The 24,801-nt window shown below is 46.6% G+C and overlaps 2 protein-coding genes across 2 annotated transcripts; both read right to left on the bottom strand.

Moving 5' to 3' along the window:
• Positions 1 to 191: 191 nt before the first annotated feature.
• On the bottom strand, positions 192 to 17,984 carry LOC311368232 (uncharacterized protein). The gene is made up of 8 exons (XM_084487018.1): positions 17,023 to 17,984; positions 16,715 to 16,824; positions 16,271 to 16,400; positions 9,429 to 9,604; positions 8,893 to 9,047; positions 8,491 to 8,656; positions 5,469 to 5,578; positions 192 to 2,288 (listed from the first exon to the last, which is right to left on the bottom strand). The coding sequence occupies exons 2-8, from the start codon at positions 16,773 to 16,775 to the stop codon at positions 1,578 to 1,580; spliced, it is 1,509 nt and encodes a 502-aa protein (XP_084343144.1). The 5' UTR covers positions 16,776 to 16,824; positions 17,023 to 17,984; the 3' UTR covers positions 192 to 1,577.
• A 44-nt stretch (positions 17,985 to 18,028) lies between these two features.
• LOC311368777 (uncharacterized protein) lies at positions 18,029 to 24,025 on the bottom strand (the record flags this gene model as incomplete). The annotated part of the gene is made up of 7 exons (XM_084487555.1): positions 23,823 to 24,025; positions 23,498 to 23,621; positions 21,577 to 21,743; positions 20,243 to 20,403; positions 19,726 to 19,885; positions 19,501 to 19,631; positions 18,029 to 18,892 (listed from the first exon to the last, which is right to left on the bottom strand). The coding sequence occupies exons 1-7, from the start codon at positions 23,875 to 23,877 to the stop codon at positions 18,029 to 18,031; spliced, it is 1,662 nt and encodes a 553-aa protein (XP_084343681.1). The 5' UTR covers positions 23,878 to 24,025.
• Between the last annotated feature and the right edge of the window lie 776 nt (positions 24,026 to 24,801).

Raw genomic sequence — 24,801 nt, 5'->3', positions numbered from 1 at the left:
TGTTTGTGTGTCCGTTTGTGTGTGTTTGTGTATCTGTTTGTTTGTGTCTGTTTGTGTATATTTTTGTGTTTGTGTGTCTGTTTGTCTGTGTGTGTGTTTTTTTCAATGATGTGAAAGAAACCTTTTGAACACATGTACGTTATCACTGTACTTTTATTTCTCATTGTTAGAAAAAGGTGAGACAGATTAATTTGATGCTTAATTAGACTGATAAAAAAGTGGAAAGATATGAAATGATTATGGCATTGACTGAATGTTTTCAGCAAAGTACTTTTAAAGTACGAATGTGTGTGAATAATAAGTGGAATTGGTACAAAATGTGGTACAAAAAATGTGCATTTGAGTGAGTATGTTAAACACTGTGTGTAAATACTTTGACAATACAGGACAGAATTATTAATGTAACAACACATTTCAGTTCTATAGAGGATCATGTGATCATCTAGACTGGATAGATTACAATTCTATTTCCTATGTAAAAATTTTGAAGGTAAACAAACAAACACAATAAATGTAATTCAAAATCAAACTCCGTCTGTAATTCTTAACACTTCTTTAAGCAGCGTCATCCACAGGAACGCTGTGTATTGTAAAATAATACTTAACTCTCATCAATAATACAATTTGGGTTTTAGCGTTTGAAGTTAATAATGCTTTGTGGATATTGGTATGACGTCATCAAGGAAACATCTGGTCACTAGTCCAATCAGAGCGATTTGGCAGAGGTGTCTATAAAGCACACCCTTCAAACACCATTGACCAGTCAGAATAAAGAAGTCAACAATGCTGTGCTATAACAATTTTAAAGTATAAAATAAATTGGAAGTTATTGGCAAAAGTGTAACAAAGGACCGACTCAAAATGCGTTGGCCAGTCTGTGAAGGCCACTTGGTGGAGCAGCACTCCGAGACCATGGGAGTACCTCTACCAGCGCTGGCCCACTGACTGTCACTGTTCACAAGGATAGTATAACGGGAGGTATTCCAGATCCCAACAGTCCACAATCCATATGAGGAGAGTCGTGGTTCTGCCGGTCAGGTGTAGAGACTGGTCGTTGAGACAGATCCCCACTCCCAGCAACATGACTGCTGGAGCTCATTTGAGCGTGTCTGCCATCAGACTTCAGGCGTTCATATGAAGTCTGATTTTGGAGACTAAGGATAAACAAACGTGTACTAGAGGCGATATAGCATATAGCCTCTCTTCCAGGGAGAGGTGCCACATGACTTTCATATTCCTGGGTCACAAAACACAACGAGGTCAGTGCAATCTTCGTGGCTTTCACAGCTTTGACAATCATTCATAGTTTGGGAAGATAAGGTTTTGAACCTTGGCCGAAAGCACTTGGAACACCAAGTGGTGACCTGGAGACTTTCCGTTCAGTTAAAACGAAAGCAGGAAATATTCCCTGAAATGTAATTGAGATTGTAATTGTCATGTAGCTTCAACCCGACCAGCAGGTTCATCTACTGCTCACCGGTAGGTCAACACACTAAAGGCCGAAAAAGAAGAGGTGCATTTGTGGCAAAATGAAACAAAACTAAATAAAATAAAAGTTTGAAGTGTGTCAGCTCGGCCTAATGTCTTAAATAGCCGTCTGTCTGCTCCTCCTCCGCCACCTCCTCCACGGAGATGACTGTCTCCATGGAGACCTCCTCCTCCTCCTCCTCCTCCTCCTCCTCCGTCGGTGGCAGCGTGGCCCCGTCCTCCGTGTGGCCCCCCAAGGTCAGCGAGAGGAGGTCCACGTCCTCCCCCGGCTCCGCCTCCCCGTCCGGCGACGGTGCCAGTGGGGCGGCGCCACAGGCAAGCCGCAAAGCATGCTGGTCCCACGTTGTCCCGGCGACCGAGCACGGCACTTTGGACGCAACGGTGCGGAGCGGGGCCTGGAGCTCAGCGTGACCCCGCCGTGCGGAGGGGGCCGCCGACGGGGCCCCTGTGCGAGGGGCCACCGGGCCCCGGGGCCGGAGGGGAGGAGCCAGCAGGGGGCGTGTGGAGAGAGAGGAGGAGGAGGAGGAGCATGAGGAGGAGGAGGAGGAGGAGGAGCACCAAGAGTGGACGGGCAGCCCACAGCCGCCGAGGTACTGGGCGCTGGCCCAGGTCGAGACCCCCTCCTCCTGGACGCCGTGGTCCGCCCCACACCCGCCCCGCTTCCCCCCAGCAGAGGGCGCCCCACACCCCCCCCCCCTCCCCCCAGCAGAGGGCGCCGCGGGCCGGACGTGGACGTGGGAGCAGACGGGCTCTTTCCCCGGCAAGGCGGGCCGCCCCTCTCCCAGAGGATTGATGAATATCTGAGAGAGAGAGAGAGAGAGAGAGAGAGAGAGAGAGAGAGAGAGAGAGAGAGAGAGACAGACAGACAGAAACACAGAGAGACGGAGAGATTAAATTAAAATACGTATAGAATGGTTGATGCACCGGGACTATCCCTTCAGGTCCTTATTGTTCTGAACGCCGTGTGCACTAACCCTAACCGTTTACGACCGTGAGTCATACCCTCCTCACCACCGTGATCCGCTCCGTCTCATTGAACAACAGGGAAACACGAGGCTGGAGGTGACTCAACCCTCCACACACAGCTGCACTCACAGGAAGTGGAAGTGAAGCCTGTCACGCGACTCACACCCGCAGTGGGAGGGGGATATACATGAATACATGTACACACACACACACACACACACACACGTATATTATACAATAATATACATGAACACATGTACACACACACACATGTATATTATACAATAATATACATGAACACATGTACACACACACACATGTATATTATACAAATAAACTGCTTTGTGAAAAAATTACTTGATGGCTAACAATGTTTATTTGCATAATACACACGTGAATATTAGATATGTACGTGTATTCTTAATATACTTATTGTTCTTAATATACATGCAAATAACTGAAGCCCTTGACTTGATGTTATCAAGTCAAGGGCTTCAGTTATTGTTTTTTTAAACCAACATTTTTCTTTGTATATTAAACATAGATGTATTATAAATGCATCAGTGATCATTGAGTATGGGGCTCGTCAGTGCAGGGTTAGGGTTAATGTCAGTGCAGGGTTAGGGTTAATGTCAGTGCAGGGTTAGGGTTAATGTCAGTGCAGGGTTAGGGTTAATGTCAGTGCAGGGTTAGGGTTAATGTGAGTGCAGGGTTAGGGTTAATGTCAGTTAGGGTTAGGGTTAATGTCAGTGCAGGGTTAGGGTTAATGTCAGTGCAGGGTTAGGGTTAATGTCAGTGCAGGGTTAGGGTTAATGTGAGTGCAGGGTTAATGTCAGTTAGGGTTAGGGTTAATGTCAGTGCAGGGTTAGGGTTAATGTCAGTGCAGGGTTAGGGTTAATGTCAGTTAGTGTTAGGGTTAATGTCAGTGCAGGGTTAGGGTTAATGTCAGTGCAAGGTTAATGTCAGTGCAGGGTTAGGGTTAATGTCAGTGCAGGGTTAGGGTTAATGTCAGTGCAAGGTTAATGTCAGTGCAGGGTTAATGTCAGTGCAGGGTTAGGGTTAATGTCAGTGCAAGGTTAATGTCAGTGCAGGGTTAGGGTTAATGTCAGTGCAAGGTTAATGTCAGTGCAGGGTTAGGGTTAATGTCAGTGCAGGGTTAGGGTTAATGTCAGTTAGGGTTAGGGTTAATGTCAGTGCAGGGTTAGGGTTAATGTCAGTGCAGGGTTAATGTCAGTGCAGGGTTAATGTCAGTGCAGGGTTAATGTCAGTTAGGGTTAGGGTTAATGTCAGTTAGGGTTAGGGTTAATGTCAGTGCAGGGTTAATGTCAGTTAGGGTTAGGGTTAATGTCAGTGCAGGGTTAATGTCAGTGCAGGGTTAGGGTTAATGTCAGTTAGGGTTAGGGTTAATGTCAGTGCAGGGTTAGGGTTAATGTCAGTTAGGGTTAGGGTTAATGTCAGTGCAGGGTTAATGTCAGTGCAGGGTTAATGTCAGTGCAGGGTTAGGGTTAATGTCAGTTAGGGTTAGGGTTAATGTCAGTGCAGGGTTAATGTCAGTGCAGGGTTAGGCTTAATGTCAGTGCAGGGTTAATGTCAGTTAGGGTTAGGGTTAATGTCAGTGCAGGGTTAATGTCAGTGCAGGGTTAGGGTTAATGTCAGTTAGGGTTAGGGTTAATGTCAGTGCAGGGTCAGGGTTAGGGTTAATGTCAGTTAGGGTTAGGGTTAATGTCAGTGCAGGGTTAGGGTTAATGTCAGTGCAGGGTTAATGTCAGTGCAGGGTTAGGGTTAATGTCAGTTAGGGTTAGGGTTAATGTCAGTGCAGGGTTAGGGTTAATGTCAGTGAAGACGCCTGCACACAGACCTCAGAGCAGTCAGTAAACCAGTCTGACCTCAGAGCAGTCAGTAAACCAGTTTGACCTCAGAGCAGTCAGTAAACCAGTCTGAAGCCGTGCGCTGGCTGGTGTTAACGGCAGTGGGAGGAAGTGAATGGAGAAGTGATACCCAGTCTGGTAATAGCTGTTCCTACTCGACCTGTTGAAACCCGCAGAGCAACACGCCTCTGCCTGCTGGAACCATAATGTAACGACGACAGAGCTCAGTCATTATTATTAGAATCATCTAATATCTAATAAACTGACATTAATTTAATAAGCTCTGATCAAAAAATAAAAATAAAAGTTAATATTATTCTACGTTCAAAACTAAAAAGGATTTTAAATCATCAAATAAGACTTTTACAAATCGATTTATTTGTGCAATGTTATTTGTGTCAAAAGGTTATTGAAAGTCCTAAATTAATGTAATTCAATGCATTTCTTGAAAGCTTGACACAGAAGATAATAGGTAAGAAATGTAAAGCCATTCAGAGATTGCTTTGTGTTGTGGAGCCCGATACAATGAGACACCACTGCAGTACAGTACTGCTATAGACACCACTGCAGTACAGTACTGCTATAGACACCACCACTTCCTGTGGGAGTCGCCAGGAAACGCTTTAGCAGAGTGGCACCTTGAGTCACATTCAGCCCACACACAAACCACAGCACATGCCTCATTGTCTTTCTGTCTGTCTGTCTATCTTGTTGTTTTTCAAGCTTGCAATATCAGTCAAATATAAATGAAGTATTGGGTCTTAAACATCCTGGAGCACGTCCTAAACAATGACTTTAGTGTGATGCCATGTGTGGAGAGCAGACGACCTGTGTGCTGTCGATGTTTACACCCTGAAGGCCGCAGCGTCCTCATAGCGGACGGAAACAGGACGGGTGAGGTACGACCACACAACGGAGGTGAAGCTGAACTACGATGTGGGCCTGTTCACAATCACAGCGTCTGTAGGACGTGACGCTGGCAACGTGACCAGAGGAAACAGCGTGAAATCTGAACTGAAGTCTTAAAATGCACGTTTGAAATCTGAAAAAGCAGGTGATCTTTAACAACAGGTGACGGCAGAAACCTGCCGTGCTGATGACGATGTTACTACGACAACAGCGCGGTACGGCGGTGACACCACGTACCAGGACGGAGGGCAGGGGCTTCTTCAGACACACTACGCCCGTCTGCACCAACAGAGACGAGAAGACCGCCAGCACCACCACAGCCAGGACGAAGACCACCAGGAGGACATCTGAGGACACACCCAGGGACACAGTCACATTGTTGGACACACTGGGTGTACATACACTGACCACTAGACCAAGGAGGTGGTGGTGGATTTCCGTAGGTCTAAGCCCGCTCTGCTGCCAGTCTCCATTGAGGGGGTCAATGTGGACATGGTAAGCACATACAAGTATCTGGGGATACACCTGGACAACAAACTGGACTGGGCAGCACTGAAGCGCTCTACAAGAAAGGGCAGAGGAAGCACTAAGAAGAGGGACGCTGGGCGACTGGAAAGCTGGCTCTGTGGTGGGCACTGACCTGGAGTGCATCACAGCAGTACCAGACAAAAGGACACGGGGGCAAACTGCTCAGCATCATGAACGGCATTCCACTCTACAACGCCATCGTCAGGCACTAGAGCTTCATCAGCTGGCGGCTACGCACACTGCCACGCAGAACTGACCGACTGAGGAGGTCATTTGTCCTGAGGGCCATACAACTGTACAACCAGTCAATTAAAGGGAAAGAGATCTAGAACACACATACACCGTTTACATTGTTTACTGGCTAAATAAGCCCTTATGCACATCCCTTCTTCCACCAGTTATATTGACTGTTGATTGGTCTCTCCCACTGTTTGCACTATTCATCATAATGCACATATATATTGTCATTATTACTCAAACTATCCTTGTACTGCTCCAGTTGTTATAGTTTTTTATATTATTACAATATCTAATTATTTTATATTGTCCATGTTTAATTTAATGCTGGTCTCTTTATCCATGCACTGCCATCAACACACTGTCATCAACACCTTATCATACTGTATTACTGTATTACACACATTATCATACTGTATCACACGCCTTATCATACTGTATCACTGTATCACACACTGTCATCAACACCTTATCATACTGTATTACTGTATCACACACCTTATCATACTGTATTACTGTATCACAGGGCCCTGTCCTGTCACTTAGCACAATTATGTGGACATTTTATTTTATTTAGTACTTATTGCATAGTATTCATGTAGATCTCTTTTTTATAATCCTGTTTATGCTGTATCTGTATGTTACGTGTGATGTCTTTAAAGCTACTGTGCCCTTGAATTTCCCCTCGGATCAATAAAAGTATCTATCTTTCTATCTAACTGTGTGTAATGTAAACAAGCAACAGTAGTACATGGAGATAGATATAGATACATGAAGAGAAAGATACATGAAGAGATAGATGCATGAAGAGAATAAGAGATAGATACATGAGATGGATAGGTACATGAAGATATAGATATATGAGATGGATACATGAGATGGATAGGTAGATGAAGATATAGATATATGATATGGATACATGAGATTGATAGGTACATGGAGATAGGTGCGCGAGTATACACTGCATGTATACAGTAACATGAATATAATAATGTTTACTACACGGTTCTGCTCAATGCTGTGGAACGCTCCGTTCACTTGCATGGGCCTTCCCGACTTCCGGTGGTGAATTATTTTTCACTAATGACCGTTGCTAAGCATATAATGACCGCTGTCAAGGAAAGTGGAGTGATTCACGTCTTTCGTATCACTCCGCAAGTAGTCCGGTAACTTAGCAACCCCAGAGTATTCGGTTGCTAAGCGACGTCGACGTCTTTGACTATTTCTCTGCTGCTCAACACTACGAATGGTAACAAATAAATTGTAAAAAGACACACTGTGAAGTAATTTTTTAGTTTTGGCAAGTAACCGTGTAATAAGCGGGATAATGTATAGAAGGTGGCCGGTCATTATCTAAAATAAGCCCCTTCAGGGCGAACAGGACCCCTCTGCTTCACGTCGTGTTCGGTCCGCCCTGTCGGGGCTTATCTCCCGATGATGACTGCCGTCCTATACATTATCCCTTACACAACGTATATACTGATGCCCTTACTGCGTGCATTTACTGCAGTATAATGTATATTCCGGTATGTACACATGGTTCCTGCAATATTGGTCGATCAGAAGTATTTGAAATAATCAAATAGTATTTTTTTAATACTGTATTGTATGCATTGTATTACTGCAATAAACTGTCCATCTTCCTATCCTTCCTGAGACACTTTGTATTTTTCATTTTTGAGTAATAACCTTTTAATCATCATTTGCTGTTGAACCCCCCCTGACCACTGACCCCCGCTGGGCCCTGACCCCCCCTGACCACTGACCCCCGCTGGGCCCTGACCCCCCCTGACCCCTGACCCACTGGGCCCTGACCCCCACTGACCCCTGACCCACTGGGCCCTGACCCCCCCTGACCCACTGACCCCTGACCCACTGGGCCCTGACCCCCACTGACCCCTGACCCACTGACCCCCACTGGGCCCTGACCCCCACTGACCCCTGACCCACTGACCCCCACTGGGCCCTGACCCCCCCTGACCCCTGACCCACTGACCCCTGACCCCCCCTGACCCCCACTGGGCCCTGACCCCCCCTGACCCCCACTGGGCCCTGACCCATTGACCCCTGACCCCCACTGGGCCCTGACCCCCCCTGACCCACTGGGCCCTGACCCAGTGACCCCTGACCCGCACTGGGCCCTGACTCCCACTGACCCCTGACCCCCTCTGGGCCCTGACCCCTGACCCCCACTGACCCCTGACCCCCTGAGGTCCAGCCGTCTGTCACCGAGCTGTGGACAGTGAGACAGGGAGACTTCCTGTGAGTGTCGCCAGGGAAACGGTGCAGCTGAAACTGGCCTCTCTGATTGACGCTCAGCCCACAGCACGCGCTCCACGTCGGCATGGTAACCACCCGTACATTGTGATCACTAGAGCAACAGTTCAATCCCTTGAGGTGGCGGACACTCCGCCTCACATCACAGTGGAACAAGAATGAACACATAAGGCAGTACTCATACGGGGGGGCCCCCCTCGAGGGCCCCGGGACGTACCGGCCAGGCGGACCCCCGCCGCGGGGGTGGAGGTGCACGTGGGCGGGCCGAAGGGGAACTCCCGGGGGATCTGGGGGTCCCAGATGCGGACCGAGACGCAGTACTCTCGTCCAGGGGCCAGGTCCCTCAGGACATGACCCTTCAGGGACCTGGTGCGCTCCAGGAACTACACACACGCGCACACACACACACACACACACACACACACAGTATGCTTTAGCTTTCAATTAGTAAAAATGACAAACAACAAACAGAGAAATGTTAAATCCCCCCACTTTTCTCCGACTAGGTCATGAGATCTTGACTTATTTTACCACACAGAATGGGTGGCAGTTGTTTTCGAAACTGCTTCGACACCCCCCCCCCCCCCCCCCCTTCTACTCATCCAGTGACTCCCATCACCTCCACTGGTCGGCTGCTGCTGGTGTCGCTGGTGACGCGGAGCTGGTACTGGAAGCCCTGGTAGAGGCCCCTCACCCGCTCCAGGGGCGGGTGAAGGGCCACGCACAGGAAGCGGTCGCAGGCGGCCAGCGTCAGCCGGGGCGAGGGCAGCTCCCCTGGGGGGGGGGAAGGGGAGGTTGCTCATAACCCACAGCGTACACCTGGAGACCTCTCATAGCAGGACGGTAATGAGACGCAAGCGGCTGGAGTGGCCACTCGTTAATGAGACCGATGAGCATTAATGAGGAAGAGGACATCCCAAACAGAGCGCTGGCAGGATAATAGTAATGAACCCTCCTCTCCTACAACCCCTCATGAGGAGCACATTGGCTTCCGCTTGCACACTATGCATTTCAGTCCCAATTTGTGATCTTTAAAACTCCCAGAAAACCCAAAACCCATAACACGGGCGTCAGAAGTGTGGTTACACTGTATCTATGGTACAAGAGGTCTCGAACAAATCGTTGTTGTTTAATAAAGTGATTCTTCACACTCACCGTCGTTGATGGGCTTAAAGCCGCGGGAGTAGGCCGGGGGGGAGGCCTGGGACTCTAGTACTGCGACAACCATGCTGAAGTACACATCTGTGGGGTCGGCGAACGCTGCGGTCAGGTTGCAGACCAGCGGGTGTTTCACAAGGACACAGCCCGCTACTGGCCACCAGGAGAGGTCCCTGTGAAGACAAGAGCACCTAATTTTAGGGACGTTAACCGATGACCGTCTGACCGACGGTCGACCGTATCAACGGTAACCGATCAATCTTGTCGGTTAAAAAAAATAAAAAGTGGGGTCAGTGTGGACTGTGGAGTGTGTGGGTTGGTTTCACTTCACACAAAAAGACGATCAGACGAGGGGACTTATTGGAGGTTGGACGGACACAGCGTCTCTAGCCCACTGATTAATTTCTCCTCAAGTCTTAATTATTCCCGCATGCGAGCGGTGGAGAATATGATCTCTAAATTATTATGGACAGTAGACTAAACGCTATAAGACTACAGTTAGCCATCTCATTCCAAGATCTTTTTGTGTGAAGTGAACAAATGATCCCTCACACTCAATTTTTTATAACTCGCCTGTTTGTACTTAATAAACCAATAAAAACATTTGGCGCGAGGTCACAGGGTTTATAGGGTTCACGAGCTCACAACGTTTACGAAAAGTAAAACTTTTAGGCTACAACACTCGTGGTTAGAGGGCAGGCAGACGACAGCAACAAAAGAGTTGTTCTGTCCGTTATTAATAGACACACAGTGAGTTAGACCTGTCCGTTATTAGAAGACACACAGTGAGTTAGACCTGTCCGTTATTAGAAGACACACAGTGAGTTAGACCTGTCCGTTATTAGAAGACACAGTGAGTTAGAGCTGTCCGTTATTAGAAGACAGTGAGTTAGACCTGTCCGTTATTAGAAGACACACAGTGAGTTAGACCTGTCCGTTATTAGAAGACACACAGTGAGTTAGACCTGTCTGTTATTAGAAGACACACAGTGAGTTAGACCTTGGCTGGTGTGTCTTTTACTCATTCTGAAGGTGTCTGTTTTATCATGTTGCAGTCTATTAGCCAATATTTCGCATAAGATGATGGGCTACAATTATACTGCTTATTTATACATTTTTTATGTTACATTTTATATTGCCTCTTTTTTATATATATATATGTCAAGGTTGTTTCTCTCTATTTGTATTGTTATTGTGTGTAATGCTGCTGCTACACTGCAATTTCCCAGCTTGGGATCAATAAAGTAAATCTATCTATCTATCTATCTATCTATCTAGACCAGCAGCCCCCAACATAGAGGTCACCAGATGGCAGGTCATGTTGCACCAGTTAGCGAAGAAATAAATCACTTAGAACTTGACCAGCTGCTCTCCTGTCACATCACCTTATCTACCTAACATGATACCGTAAACTAAAGCGGCCAAGCTAACTACAATTAGTAAAAAACTAACTTCTTAACGACAGCGGGGGAAAGGCGAAATGAGGAGACGAAAGAAGAGCCTGCCTTTGAAGAAAGGGAAAGCTGCGTATCAAAGACAGGAGTCCCGTCTGAAGTAGCGCTTCATTATGACCGCCCTCTGCATGATGTGTGGGACGTGAGATGTGAGAGGCTCACAAATGAGTCACTGAAGCCTTCACACTTGCTTCGAAACCTGCTTCGACACCACATCAACAAATGCATGTGCACTGAGATTCATACTAAGTAGCTAATGGCATTGCCAAGGCTAAGTAAGCCCTCACTAGTGGTGGAGTGGATCCTGCCAGCTGCCAAAGACATGTGGACCGTTAGGAGAGGCTGCAGGTCAAAGATCTTTTGACGAGTCCTATATATATATATATATATATATATATATATATATATATATATATATAAGGGGTGTAAAGATTATCCGATACGTATCGATATTCATTTTTAACCTGTAAGATACGACTACATCGATTCGTGAAGCCTTGTATCGATATAAACGTGACATGAACCGGTCATTGTTCGGATTTAAAAGTAAGGAATCGGTTCGTATCGCAAATGTTTCTGACTTGATAGTCTCGTTGATTTGAGAACAATGACAGCCTCTCATTGGTCAAAGATGGCATAGCCTATCACGCCCTATCCATTTCAATGACGCGCGACTATTTAAGACGTGCCCGCCTGACCTGACATCAGATGCCACAGAAAATATGTCTGACAACTCCGAACCTATTTTCCGCGCGCCGGTCAAACTAAAATCTAAAGTTTGGAAGTCGTTTGGCTTTTTCAAAAAAGAAGGCAAACTTGATGAAAGTATTGCAATACGCAAATTGTGTCGGGCAGCCATCGAGTATAGTGGCGGTACCACAAACCTGCAAAGAAACATTTCCAGACACCATGCAGCTGAAGCTAGCATTGATGATGGCGCTGCACCGAGCAGCAGTGGCACAAACATGCCCACGCTTCACGAGAACAAGGACATCAGCCAGTTTATGAGTCAGCCACAGTTGAGCAGTGTTTGGAATAACGCCGTTTAAAAGAACGGTGTTAGGTGACGCTGTTATTTTTTTAGTTACGGGGTAATCTAACTAATTACTGTTTCTGTCGTTACAACACCGTTATCGTTACTGAACGTTAAATGCGGTGCGTTACTATGAATTGATTGAATAAACTGCGTAATCCGAACGCACCCCTGGCTCCATACATAAACTGCTAGTGAGGAGACCGGGTAGGTTAACAACGAGATAAGCGATTATGATTGGCAAAGGCAGAGTCATGTTTCATGGTAGCCAATCGGTTTTTACACACAAGCCAGGATAGGCGTGCCACACGCACACACACACAAACACCAAACAGATTCGATGAAGCAGTAGAAATGGCGAGTCCGGAGCAATCCGATGAAAAGTTGTCATTTTCAAGGTGGAGATATAAGCACTAATTCATTGAGGTCAAAGGCAAGAACGTGCATGTAAAGTGTACATTATGTCCAGGAGCGAAGACTTTGTCGACGCATCTAATGAAGCATCTCACAACGACACACGCATCTATAAAGCTACTTTTTTTGTTTTTACAGTAACGCAAATAATAACTTTCCCTGGTAACTAGTTACTTTTATTATAATAAGTAATTGTTTGCCTTATTGACAACCATTACTTATCATGATAATTGATAATGTAAAATGTGCACAATGATAATGTGCATGTGCACAATGATAAGAACTTTTTCAGAATGCTATCAATTATTGAACTGCATCGAATCGCATCAAATTGAATCGTACTGAATTGATTGTTATCTTTTCTTGAATCGTATCGTGACCATGTATCTAAATACGAATCGTATCGTCTTTTACATGAGAGATTCACACCCCTAATATATATATATATATCAGGAGGATGTGCATGAGGACATTTGATGTGCACTTTTGCTGCCGACCAACACCACAGCCACAGAACTATTCAAGCCCATGAATGATGAGATGAGGAAGACTGGACTGGTCCTTCTGTGTGTGCGTGTACACAGATGGAGCTGCTGCCATGACTAGACGGCTGACTGGGTTCAGCCCTCGGTTTAAGGAGGTCACAGCTGCAGTCTGCACACGGTGTCATTCACAGGGAAATGTCACCTGGACAACGTAATGAAGGATGTCATTAAAGTGATGAACTACACCCCAGCACATGCCGTTAACTCACGTCTGTCTGAGCAGCCAAGTGAAGAGAGTCGCAGAGCACAAACGCCTTCTCTTCTCCACCAAAGTAAGATGGCTATCGAAAGGTCAATGGCTGAGTGTTTGAGGAACCACAGCAGCTGCAGACATTTCTTTCAGAAAAAAAAGTCACCACAGGCAGCACATTTCAGTGACATGGAATGGGTGGCAAATCTCTGTGTGACATATTCAATCTATCTATCAGGGGATGACAGGAATGACAGCTGTCTTGAAGTTGGCAAATAAAGAAGCAACTTTCTAAACTGTAACAGTGAGTGAACAGAGGGACATTCGACATGTTTCAAACGTTGGCAGGGATTTTAGAAGAGACTGAGGCTCGGCCAGCGTTCTCCAGGATGGTGAAGGATCACCTCTCTGCTTTCAAAAGAGTTTGAGCGTTACGTCCCAAAAACAAAAGACGCACGAACTGAGGAGGAATGGATCCTGGGCCCTGTGTGAACACGGCAGGTGAGTAGAGCAGGCCAGCGCTGGGAGAAGATCTACTGCTGGAGAACCACAACGATGGCCCCCCTTAAAGGTTTGTCTGAGGCAGCAACTGTGTCGACATTCTGGGTTAAATCAAAGCGGTATATCTTGAGATTGTCACAAAGGCACTGAAAACCCTGCTTTCATTCGCACATCCTGTCTTTGTGAAGCAGTGTTCATGCCAGTAACAGAAACCAAAACAAAACTAAGGAGCAGACTGGACATGGGGAACCCCCTGGGGTGTCATTGTCTCCCAGGACCCCCGCTGATCAGCTGCTTTACACTGTACCATTTGCTTTAGTTGATCCCTGTTACATCCATTTGTTCTGGAGTATTTTTGCCTTGTAGTTTAACGACTTATCCTGTTGTTCTTAATGCTGTTATATTAAATATGATAGAAATGAATATATATTATCCTAACTGGGACAGCATGACTCCCTCCCTCTGAAAAGGGCCCTCTGTTCTGGGGGACCGGCCATCTGCCTTTTTAAGGGCCCCTATATTTCCACCAGGCGTGACTGGGAGTTACAAGCCGTTATATTCACCTAGATGTATGGTGGCTAGAACTACCAGCCCAATGGACGCTACTAACTGGTCTTATCTATCATATATCCATCATACATCTAGGACATTCCACAGTTTGTGATGCTGCAGGGCAGGTTTTGAAGGGCTTGTAATGGGTAGTCACACTCACATGCTGGCAGTGACGGACTGGGATTAAAAAATGGCCCTGGCATTTTCACCCACCAGCGGCTCACACGGGGGCGCACGCACGCGCGTGCACGTGCCCGCTACACACAGATATAACTTCACACGCACGGAAATAACACACACTTTTGTAGCCCCATTGGTGATGAACTCTAACTATAATATGCATAAAGACTGCACCAAAAACATGGATATATCAATGCACAACTCCAAAAAAACTCCAACTTAATTAACGTCATGCAGTTAACAAGGTGCGAAGGAGCTTGCTCTTCTCCACAACCCTGTCTATCACGTCATCAGCATCCAAGTTCATTAGGACCTCTTTCTCTGTCGCCATCAGCATAAAGGCCTCCAAATTATCCTGTGACAATCGTGTCCTTAGGCGATTCTTGATGAATTTAAGAGTGGAAAAACTTTGACTGCTGGAGAAGGAAATTGCAACAGATTACACAATGCAGGTAGCACATTTCTTGCTCAACAGGACAGGTTTATTTCCGTAGCCTATCTTCCTCTATCTCCGCTGCATCAAATTCCAACGCTCAGACGTCTCTCTGTGTAGGCTACTCGTTTAGAGGAGACTTTCATTGTCAGCCAACAAGAAGCCGTTTAACACTATTAATGCTTGATAGTGGGCCGAGAGATAATGTGGGGCCGAACAAACCCGACAAGCATGCCGCTCCGTGATTGGCCGGCCCAAACGGCCCACGAGAGTCCGCGGCCCTTCTGGCATCTGCCTGAATGCCGGACCGTCCAGGCCGTCACTGCATGCTGGTACATATGGAGTCCTTTAACAGCTCCAAATGCTCTACAAATCCAACCGCTACAACCATGGTCAAATATCACTATCCACCAACTATAACTATCAACTATGCTCAAGCTCATCTCACTAATTGAAGTGCTGACCTATAAACTCCATAACAGCCTGGAAGTCAGCAGTACAGTATAATTACAGTATAATTACAGTAACCGTTTACATTTGGTATTACCAGTGTGATATACGGAGATAGAAATATTTATTTCGCTTTCTAACACGATACCATTAAAAAAAAAAAAAAGACTTCTTTCGGTTAGATGACGAGAGGTAATAGGATGAGGACAGGCTGGCCCCCGCAGAAACGGTAACCTGTACAGACCCGTGTGTACCAACGCGCTCCATGACTCACAGCCGTAGGGACGCACATAGATAAGGGCTCTGATGGACGAGCCCTCAACCAAGCAGAACAGAGCCCCTAGCTGCTCTGTGGGGCCCCAGCAATAGAGCCCCTAGCTGCTCTGTGGGGCCCCAGCAACAGAGCCCCTAGCTGCTCTGTGGGGCCCCAGCAACAGAGCCCCTAGCTGCTCTGTGGGGCCCCAGCAACAGAGCCCCTAGCTGCTCTGTGGGGCCCCAGCAACAGAGCCCTTAGCTGCATTGTGGGGCCCCAGCAACAGAGCCCCTAGCTGCTCTGTGGGGCCCCAGCAACAGAGCCCCTAGCTGCTCTGTGGGGCCCCAGCAACAGAGCCCCTAGCTGCTCTGTGGGGCCCCAGCAACAGAGCCCCTAGCTGCACTGTGGGGCCCCAGCAACAGAGCCCCTAGCTGCACTGTGGGGCCCCAGCAACAGAGCCCCTAGCTGCACTGTGGGGCCCCAGCAACAGAGCCCTTAGCTGCACTGTGGGGCCCCAGCAACATAGCCCCTAGCTGCTCTGTGGGGCCCCAGCAACAGAGCCCCTAGCTGCACTGTGGGGCCCCAGCAGAGCAGGGCTTAAGATAATGCTCTCTCGCAACAAACATGCACACATGCCATGTTTAGGCTACTTTGAATACAATATAAGGAAGCTCACACACACACACACACACACACACACACACACACACACACACACGCACACACACACATTTTCTGAAGCCAATTTAGTAATTGATTAATTGACGTATAAATATATATACAGCTAATGGCATACAATGAAACGACCGAGCATATGACATGACACACACTCACCGTTCACTGCTCACAGAGACGTTGTAGGCCACGCCCCTCTGGGTCCCGCGGCCGGGTTGCCATGTCAACAGGTGAATAAAACGACTGGAGGTGACGCTCACGTTCACCGGCTCGGGAAGAGGGACAATTTCTGAACACACACACACACACACACACACACACACACACACACACACACACACACACACACACACACACACTTACAGTTGGCATTGTGGGAAAAAGGTTTATGCATTTGATGTATACATTTCACCCCCCCCCCCCCCCAAAAAAAAAAGACAAGAAACTTTCCTAAATGACCTGTGGCTCATTAACGCATAGCCTTTAATTCATCCTCTGCACTCGTGATGCAACACCAAGCCACACACAGGAGCTCCGCATGTGGACGGCCATGGAGAGGAGTGCTGCTGAGTGGAGGCTTAAGCGGAGGGTGGGAGCACTCACCTGAGGACGCCTGAGAGAGCCAGGCGAGCATCAAGAGGAGGAGGTGTGGACCCGCCGCCATCAGTCCCACAGCGGGGGGCTTAGACCCCCAGTGCCGACATGGGCCCACCCTGTCAGCCACAGGGACCCACCTGGGAGTTAATCTTACTCTGCGCACAACCTTGCTCATGATACGTACAGTTCTCTCTCTCTCTCTCTCATCAAATCTATTGCTCTTTATCAAACTGCTGTGAGATCATATCGATAACATTTTACACGACCGCTGAGCAGTATCTTTTGACTAGATGAAACAATGAAGCCGGTCTTACCTAGCTTTGACACCAGCTCAACACCTGTATGGATTCAAAAGGAAAGCATGTTGTCCGACGTCAACATCTGGAGAGCATGTTGGCAGATCATCACCCGAGTTTGAGCCACTGGCTGTATGCTAACATTAGGCTAATGGCGATAAACACCGTCTGTTCCGTGTCTGGAGGTATGCTGTCTTTGGTTCTGATGTTTTCCTCGGTAGTGGGAGACTTGGCGGTGGACTTCTTGTGAGCTACACGATAAAAGATGAGCGGAGCTTACAGGAAGTCACGTGACATAAGCACTTCTATTTCTTTATTTGCATAAATGTGCAACGTTCCTCTATATTTCTTCGAAAGCCAGTGACAGGCAAAGATAAGGATAATTTTATCTTATTATTTTACTTGTTTATTTGTTGATATTCTAACGGTTGTAGGTGGTGATTCTAGATTGGGTGCTCAGGAGGGGGCGGGCCTTGGGGAGGTCAGATGGGGTCGGGCAGAGAGAGCAGGATGTATGTTGCAATGTTCAGAAACTTCTATAACATACACACAATTATTACCATGATTTTATAAAACCTTAACTAAAACATGTTCTGACACTCGACAACATTCTGAATTCGACAACTCCCATCTTAAAAGAGAAGACACATAGTACATGCTGCTTTCAGTTGGAAGCTCTAGAAATGTGTTTTTGTTGCCTGTTCGCCTATACTATAGGTTAACAGACAACACATTGATATGTACATGTACTGGCAATTAAGGGGATTAACTATAGCCTATAGTTAACAACCTTAATTGCTATACTTTACTTATATTTTGGCTTCCGGCCATCAGGCCAACAACCAAGTTCCACCGTCTCTGAGATAATATTCTTGCGACAATAGTGACATCCTCTTTTTGTTTTTGGCCTTTATCCATGATTGACATCATTTATTCAAATCAGCATTTATGTTCAGCATTTAACAGGCTCACTCACTCACTCACTCACACACACACACACACACACAATCAACAAATTAACAAATTAACGCCCCAAATATCCAGTCTTCCAGTCCTCCTCCTCCTCCTCCTCCTCCTCCTCCGTCTCGCCACCATAAGACATGAGGTCACCACAGGACGTGCCCGTACCCTCTTTGCTTCCCCCAGTGTGTCCGCAGTGTGGCTGCGCTGGGCCCAGGAGGGACAGCGCCCCTCCTCCAGTGTCTGAGGGCGTAGGGCTGGGTGCTGGGAGGCCTGTCGTCCTGCGTGGCTCTGGGTCCTGGCGAGGCGCCACAGCGCCGTGTGGGGCGCCGTCCACCTCCGTCTCACGGTCAGCAGCCTCTTCCAACCCGCCAAAGTTCACTGAGCACAGATTGATGTTCCCCGAGTCGTCCTCCTTCAGAAGAGTCAGTGAGAACAGATTGACGTCGCCCCTCTCCTCCTCCTCCTCCTCCTCCTCCTCCTCCTCCTCCTCTCCTCCCCCGTCTTTCCACCTCTCATCCACAGACACCGCCTCCTCATTCCACGCCCGCTGGCTCATGGCCCTACCCACAATCCCATGCGGGACCTTGTCAAGCGTAACGGGCCCCTTTAGAGTGTGGCCCCTGACATCCGGCTGAAGAAGGGACCCCGGCAAGGGCCACTGAGCCGCCGGCAGCCCTCGGCCCGCTGTAGGGCAGGCCCTGCCGCCAGAGCTCCCAGGGGAGTCCCCAGGTGCATCCTGGGAGTCTGAGTCCGAGGAGAGATCTGCAGCTCTGTTACAGTACATGTGTTCCCCTTCGTCCTCGTCTTCGTCTTCCTCGTCGTCCGAGAGCCCGGCCCCCTGGTGTTTGTCCGCCTTGGGGTTGACGTGCACCGGGTCAGGGACGGTCGTCTCTGGCGTGACGAGGTAGCCATGGCTGAGAACCATCTGAACATCACACAGAGGAGGAGAGTGAGGACCAATAACAATAACACTAATGATAATAATACACAGGTCATTAAGGAGCAGGTAGGGGTTAGACAGTACAGAGACAGGTCACTAAGGAGCAGGTAGGGGTTAGACAGTACAGAGACAGGTCATTAAGGAGCAGGTAGGGGTTAGACAGTACAGAGACGGGTCATTAAGGAGCAGGTAGGGGTTAGACAGTACAGAGACAGGTCATTAAGGAGCAGGTAGGGGTTAGACAGTACAGAGACAGGTCATTAAGGAGCAGGTAGGGGTTAGACAGTACAGAGACAGGTCATTAAGGAGCAGGTAGGGGTTAGACAGTACAGAGACGGGTCATTAAGGAGCAGGTAGGGGTTAGACAGTACAGAGACAGGTCATTAAGGAGCAGGTAGGGGTTAGACAGTACAGAGACAGGTCATTAAGGAGCAGGTAGGGGTTAGACAGTACAGAGACAGGTCATTAAGGAGCAGGTAGGGGTTAGACAGTACAGAGACAGGTCATTAAGGAGCAGGTAGGGGTTAGACAGTACAGAGACAGGTCATTAAGGAGCAGGTAGGGGTTAGACACTGGTAATAGCTCTTTCTTACCAGCAGTACGGCCGGCACACGGGCCTTGATTCCACACAGGACGCCGATATAGTGCAGCACCACCAGGAGCCCCACCACGCCCACCACCACCAGGACCAGAAGCGGAACAGTGATCCCTAGAATCTTGGGGCCTACGGTACACACGGTACACACGCTCCGTCGTGATACAGTACACAGTAGAAGATACTCTCATGATCTCTCAGAGCGGTACTGTCTGCCACTCACCCAGGATGGGTTCCGGGTCGCTGGTTGAGGCACTGACACAGGCGGAGGGTGAAGTATTTGAATTGGTGCGGATTCTCAGGTGGACCCTCACGCAGTACTCCACGCCGGCCTCCAGGTTTCCCAGGACCATGCTGGAATTGGTCATGTCCATGGAAGAAGGCTTCAAAACAAAACAATGAACGACTGAATTCGGCTTCTCCATGCGACCAGTTCAAACACAGTACAAGGTGCAACATGTGCAAGTGAAACAATTAATGACTAGATACTCGTTTTTGTTTTGTCGTTTGCACAGCCGAAGTACAAAGAAAGAAAAGGGCTTTCCTAAAAACCTCTGTGCAGGCGAGATGAAGAAAAGAGACAAGCGGCTTACACAAGACTCTCTTTTCATCCATAAGCAAAAGAAAAGTAAATGGAAATAAAGATAAAACGGTCAGATAGAGCAAAGGAAATCCTGGGTGACGGAATGAGGGGGTTATATGGGTTAGGAGGTGAAAAGTGACGGATGGAGAATATGTACCCTGCGGTCTCCAGCTTTCTGCCAGGTGATGGTGTATTTGGCATCATAGAACTTCAGGATGTCTGGTATCTTGGCGGAGTGGTGGGCGATGGGAGGGGAGATGTTGAGTTCCAGACGGTGATCCCCTCCCACCAGGCTGAGCCGTGGAGTACCTATTCGAGCTGGAAGGATGAACTTGATTAAGATATGTATGTGTACATGTACCTAAAAAAACGATTCTTTTACTTTGTATAAAAGCGTTGGCTTCCTGGCCAAATAGCAATAGCACATATAGTCCAGTCATTTTAAGCCAAAATGGGGGTCAACTTAGAACAAATTGCAAGTTTGCAACAGAAGCAAAGAAAGTTTAGAGAAAGACCCAAATATATCCTATTCATACGCATATTCATTATTTTCTCATGTGAATAGGGTAAAAAATGTAACATTTAGATATCACCATGAAAATTACTGAGTTGATTACTTACATCAAGACAAACAAAAAATATATTACAAGTTTTTGGAAATTGTTTGTTAACATGGGCAGACGGTGCATCATCTAATTATGTATGTACTCATTTGCATAAATACAACAACAGATCTAAACATTGGGTTAGCCAGGTGAAAATGTCTTGACATCTTACAGTAAAAGACTATAAAGGCAAACAAATAAGTCACCATAAGGGGCAGAGATTCAGTCATTCATTCAAGGTCCACTCAACTGTCAATCAACTGTCACCAAGCTGTCAGGTAACAAAGGTTGTTTGATCCAGACTCTTTATTGGACCTACCTTTTGTCTTCTGCGTTCTCCTTACCCTCGTCTCCTGTTCTTCCCTCAGACTCCTCCCCCAGAAACAGTCCCACATACCTAGCCCCAAACCCAGTCTCTGCATAATAATTAATAAAGGCTGGTTTAAAGTACTTCTTCCTGCCTCTGTTGTGGTATTTATGCAAATTAGCACATACGTAATTAGATTATGCACCGTTTGCCCATATTAACAAATCATTTCCAAAAACTTGTAACACATTTTTTGTTTGTCTTGATGTAAGTAATCAACTCAGTAATTTTCATGGTGATATCTAAATGTTAAAACATTTACCCTATTCACGTGAGAAACAGAATGAACAGGTGTATGAATAGGATATATTTGGGTCTTTCTCTAAACGGTCCCCTAATGAGATTCTTTTGTCTTTTTTTTCCTTACTCAGGACATATTGAGGATACTAAATCAGTTGAGTTTGCTTCTGTTGCAATTTGTCTGACCTTTTTTCATAAAATGACTAATAGGAACACAACATACTTTAAAATTTGCCAATACACAGACCCTGACACATCATCTAACGGGGCTTGACGTACTGTCTTTGAAAGCTTCGAACACTAAGGCCTTGGACGTGGGCGACTCCAGCGAGCGGTTGTAGACAGCCGCCACGGAGATCTTGTAGATGGTTTCAGGGTTCAGCCTCAGAACCCCTCTGGTGTTATTGAAAACCTTTGTCTTTGTCTTTGGATATCGATCGGAATTCCTGCATCGTGATGAGAAAATCAACAACATGCATCCTTTGATATCAGTGTTTGGATCAAATGGCTTACTATAATAATATAACTTAACTCATCCAGGGTTATATGGGGGGGGGGGGGGCTGGATGAAAGCAGTGGTGTAGTCTACTGGATACACATGTCTATGCCGTGGCGTATTTCGGTATACACACTTAAAGACGCACAAGAATTTGTGACAGAGGGCTGTGTACTGTAAAAGTAGAGCTTGATTAATAAAAGGTTTTTAGAGCTCACTAAACATCTCATGAAACTGGTGATCAGCAATTTGATTTAAAAATGTTGTGTGTTTTTGAGGTCTTGAGGCAATCAGATCAAAAACACAATATGTATGATAAAGGACAGGTTGTAAATTGTTTCTGTTTTGCCTGAACACGGGGGCATGGTTCAAGAGAAAACTTAAAGATGTAAGTTAGCAGATCCACGACTTTGACAGAACTCTAAAATGTAAATGTCATGTAAATTAAAGGGGAGCGATCTGGAGTGGTCCATAGCAAACCTATAAGCATCTTTGAACAAGATACCCACCCCTTACATGCATCTGCATCTATAGGATACAACTTTTAAAAGGGTCTCCTTATTGACGTATGTATGATGTATGAATGAGGTATCTCCGGTATGATCAATGTATGAATGGTAAAAGTAAAGTTTGTAAAATAACCACTACAATTATGATATAATTCAGAAAATGTATTTGTTCACTGTAATCTCCTCACACTTTGAGCCTGGTTTATAAGAAATGGTATGGTCGATTTTCTTCAAGAAACATGCACGGCATATATTTTTTCTTTAAACCACAGAATGTATCCTGCAGTCAAAGGTGCCACAAGAACATAGCCTTCAGAGACAGACAAAATACACGTGTGGAATTCCCCATACCAGGAAATACTACTTTTGTTAAGTACCATTCAAACCAGTTCCTATTCAAACATGGAATTTTTTTAAATATAATAATAATAATAATATAACATATAACATTTTAATAAAGAAATACAATGAATATGGGAATTAAAATTTGAGATCATCAATTTGAGCCACACAGACACACACAAAAACCCACAGAGTAGGGTAGAAATATAGTAGTCCACTTTATCACACCCCGTTTCTCTGAACAAAGACTGCCAAGCTTTGACCACGGCTGAAGGGAATAAGAAGAAGAACTAGGAAGTGGGCATACTTTACTTCACTTTACACTTTAGTACACATCATTACTTATTATTACTTAACACTGGCTTCTCTGACTATTACTTAATTTATTATATTTTATTATTATGATTATTATTGTGATCTATGCTGCTAATCATTTGTACCCTACTTATTTTTGTTTTTTCTGATCTTGTTTACTTTATCTTGTATTGATGCTGCTATGTGACTGTTGAGGAACCAAGCCTACGATTTTCTTTCTCTGATTCTGATTCTACAGTACCTGTAGTACACTTTGTAGTATGTTAGGAGGGGGCCCCTGTACTGTACCTGTAGTAGTACACTTTGTAGTATGTTAGGAGGGGGGCCCTGTACTGTACCTGTAGTAGTACACTTTGTAGTATGTTAGGAGGGGGGCCCTGTACTGTACCTGGAGTAGTACACGTTGTAGTATGTTAGGAGGGGGGCCCTGCACTGTACCTGTAGTAGTACACGTTGTAGTATGTTAGGAGGGGGGCCCTGTACTGTACCTGGAGTAGTACACGTTGTAGTATGTTAGGAGGGGGGCCCTGTACTGTACCTGGAGTAGTACACTTTGTAGTATATCCCCGGGGGGGTCCCTGGCCCGGGGACCCATCTCAGCTCATGCCGGAAGTTTATAGAGTTCATGGAGACATTGATGGGAGCCGGGAGAGTGTCCAGCGCTAATGACAACAGGCACATGGACATGTTATTAGGACCAATAACAACAGGCACATGGACATGTTATTAGGACCTTCATTCACCCGTACAAATATAAAGTGATCGATCTGTGATTATCATCACCACCACCCACCCCGCTCCCCCACTTTAGGATCGATTTGTGCAATTCAAGTGTACTGCGATTTCAATCATGTTCAACTTACCTTCCGTATGCCTACATTGTATCATCAGAAACAGCGTAGGCAGGAGATACTCCATGTCAGATCACTTTCTCAGTGTTCGCTGAGGCCATCGTCCTCCACAGCCGACCTGCCCCCTCCTAGAGGTTTGAATACAGAGGCGCATTCGTCTTCATCCACTCTTCACATCCTGACAAACACAGTTGCCAGACTCCGACCAGTCATTGTCAGAGCAGTAGATGTTTTTCCAAACGTCACCCGGTAGTTTCCGAGCAGTCACGTGATTGTTGGACCATTGGCCGCTGTAAACAGTGGTGACGTAACGTTGTGGGCGGAGCCGGTGTTGCTGGTGGTCGCACGCCGACACTATTCCGTGGGGTAAAATGCGCATATACTGTACCAGATATACGCTACCAAACACATAAGGTAGCATTTACCCTATCAGAAGATGCTACCATATGTGTTTGGTAGCGTATTTGATCCGTAGACCTACAGATGATGCTCCCACTACAGAATCACGTTATCGTACACCACGCCCACTCCATGTAGGCCTACACTGTAAGAGTAGGGGGACCATATTTTGATATTTACACCACAACTTCACCACGGATCAATCCTGTCTCATACTGGCTGTCTCCTGTCTCCTTACAGGCTGTCCCCTGTCTCTTACACACTGTCTCCTGTCTCCTTACAGGCTGTCCCCTGTCTCTTACACACTGTCTCCTGTCTCCTTACAGGCTGTCCCCTGTCTCTTACACACTGTCTCCTGTCTCCTACAGGCTGTCTCCCACAGGCTGTCTCCTGTCTCCTACAGGCTGTTTCCTTACAGGCTGTTTCCTACAGGCTGTTTCCTTACAGGCTGTCTCTGGAGCATTGACAGTCAAATACTGGTCTGAGCCAATTTGTTTATTTCAAAGGCTGCTGGGCAGCAGATAAGAGAGACGAGGTGGCCAGACCAGCGCTCCCCGGCCCCTCATGGTGATGACTGGACTGGTATCACGTC

Source organism: Micromesistius poutassou (assembly GCF_964030765.1).
Source record: "Micromesistius poutassou genome assembly, chromosome: 23".
NCBI classification, from domain to species: domain Eukaryota; kingdom Metazoa; phylum Chordata; class Actinopteri; order Gadiformes; family Gadidae; genus Micromesistius; species Micromesistius poutassou.
Note: the sequence above shows the minus strand (reverse complement) of the source record. Positions and strands in the feature narration are given on the sequence as shown.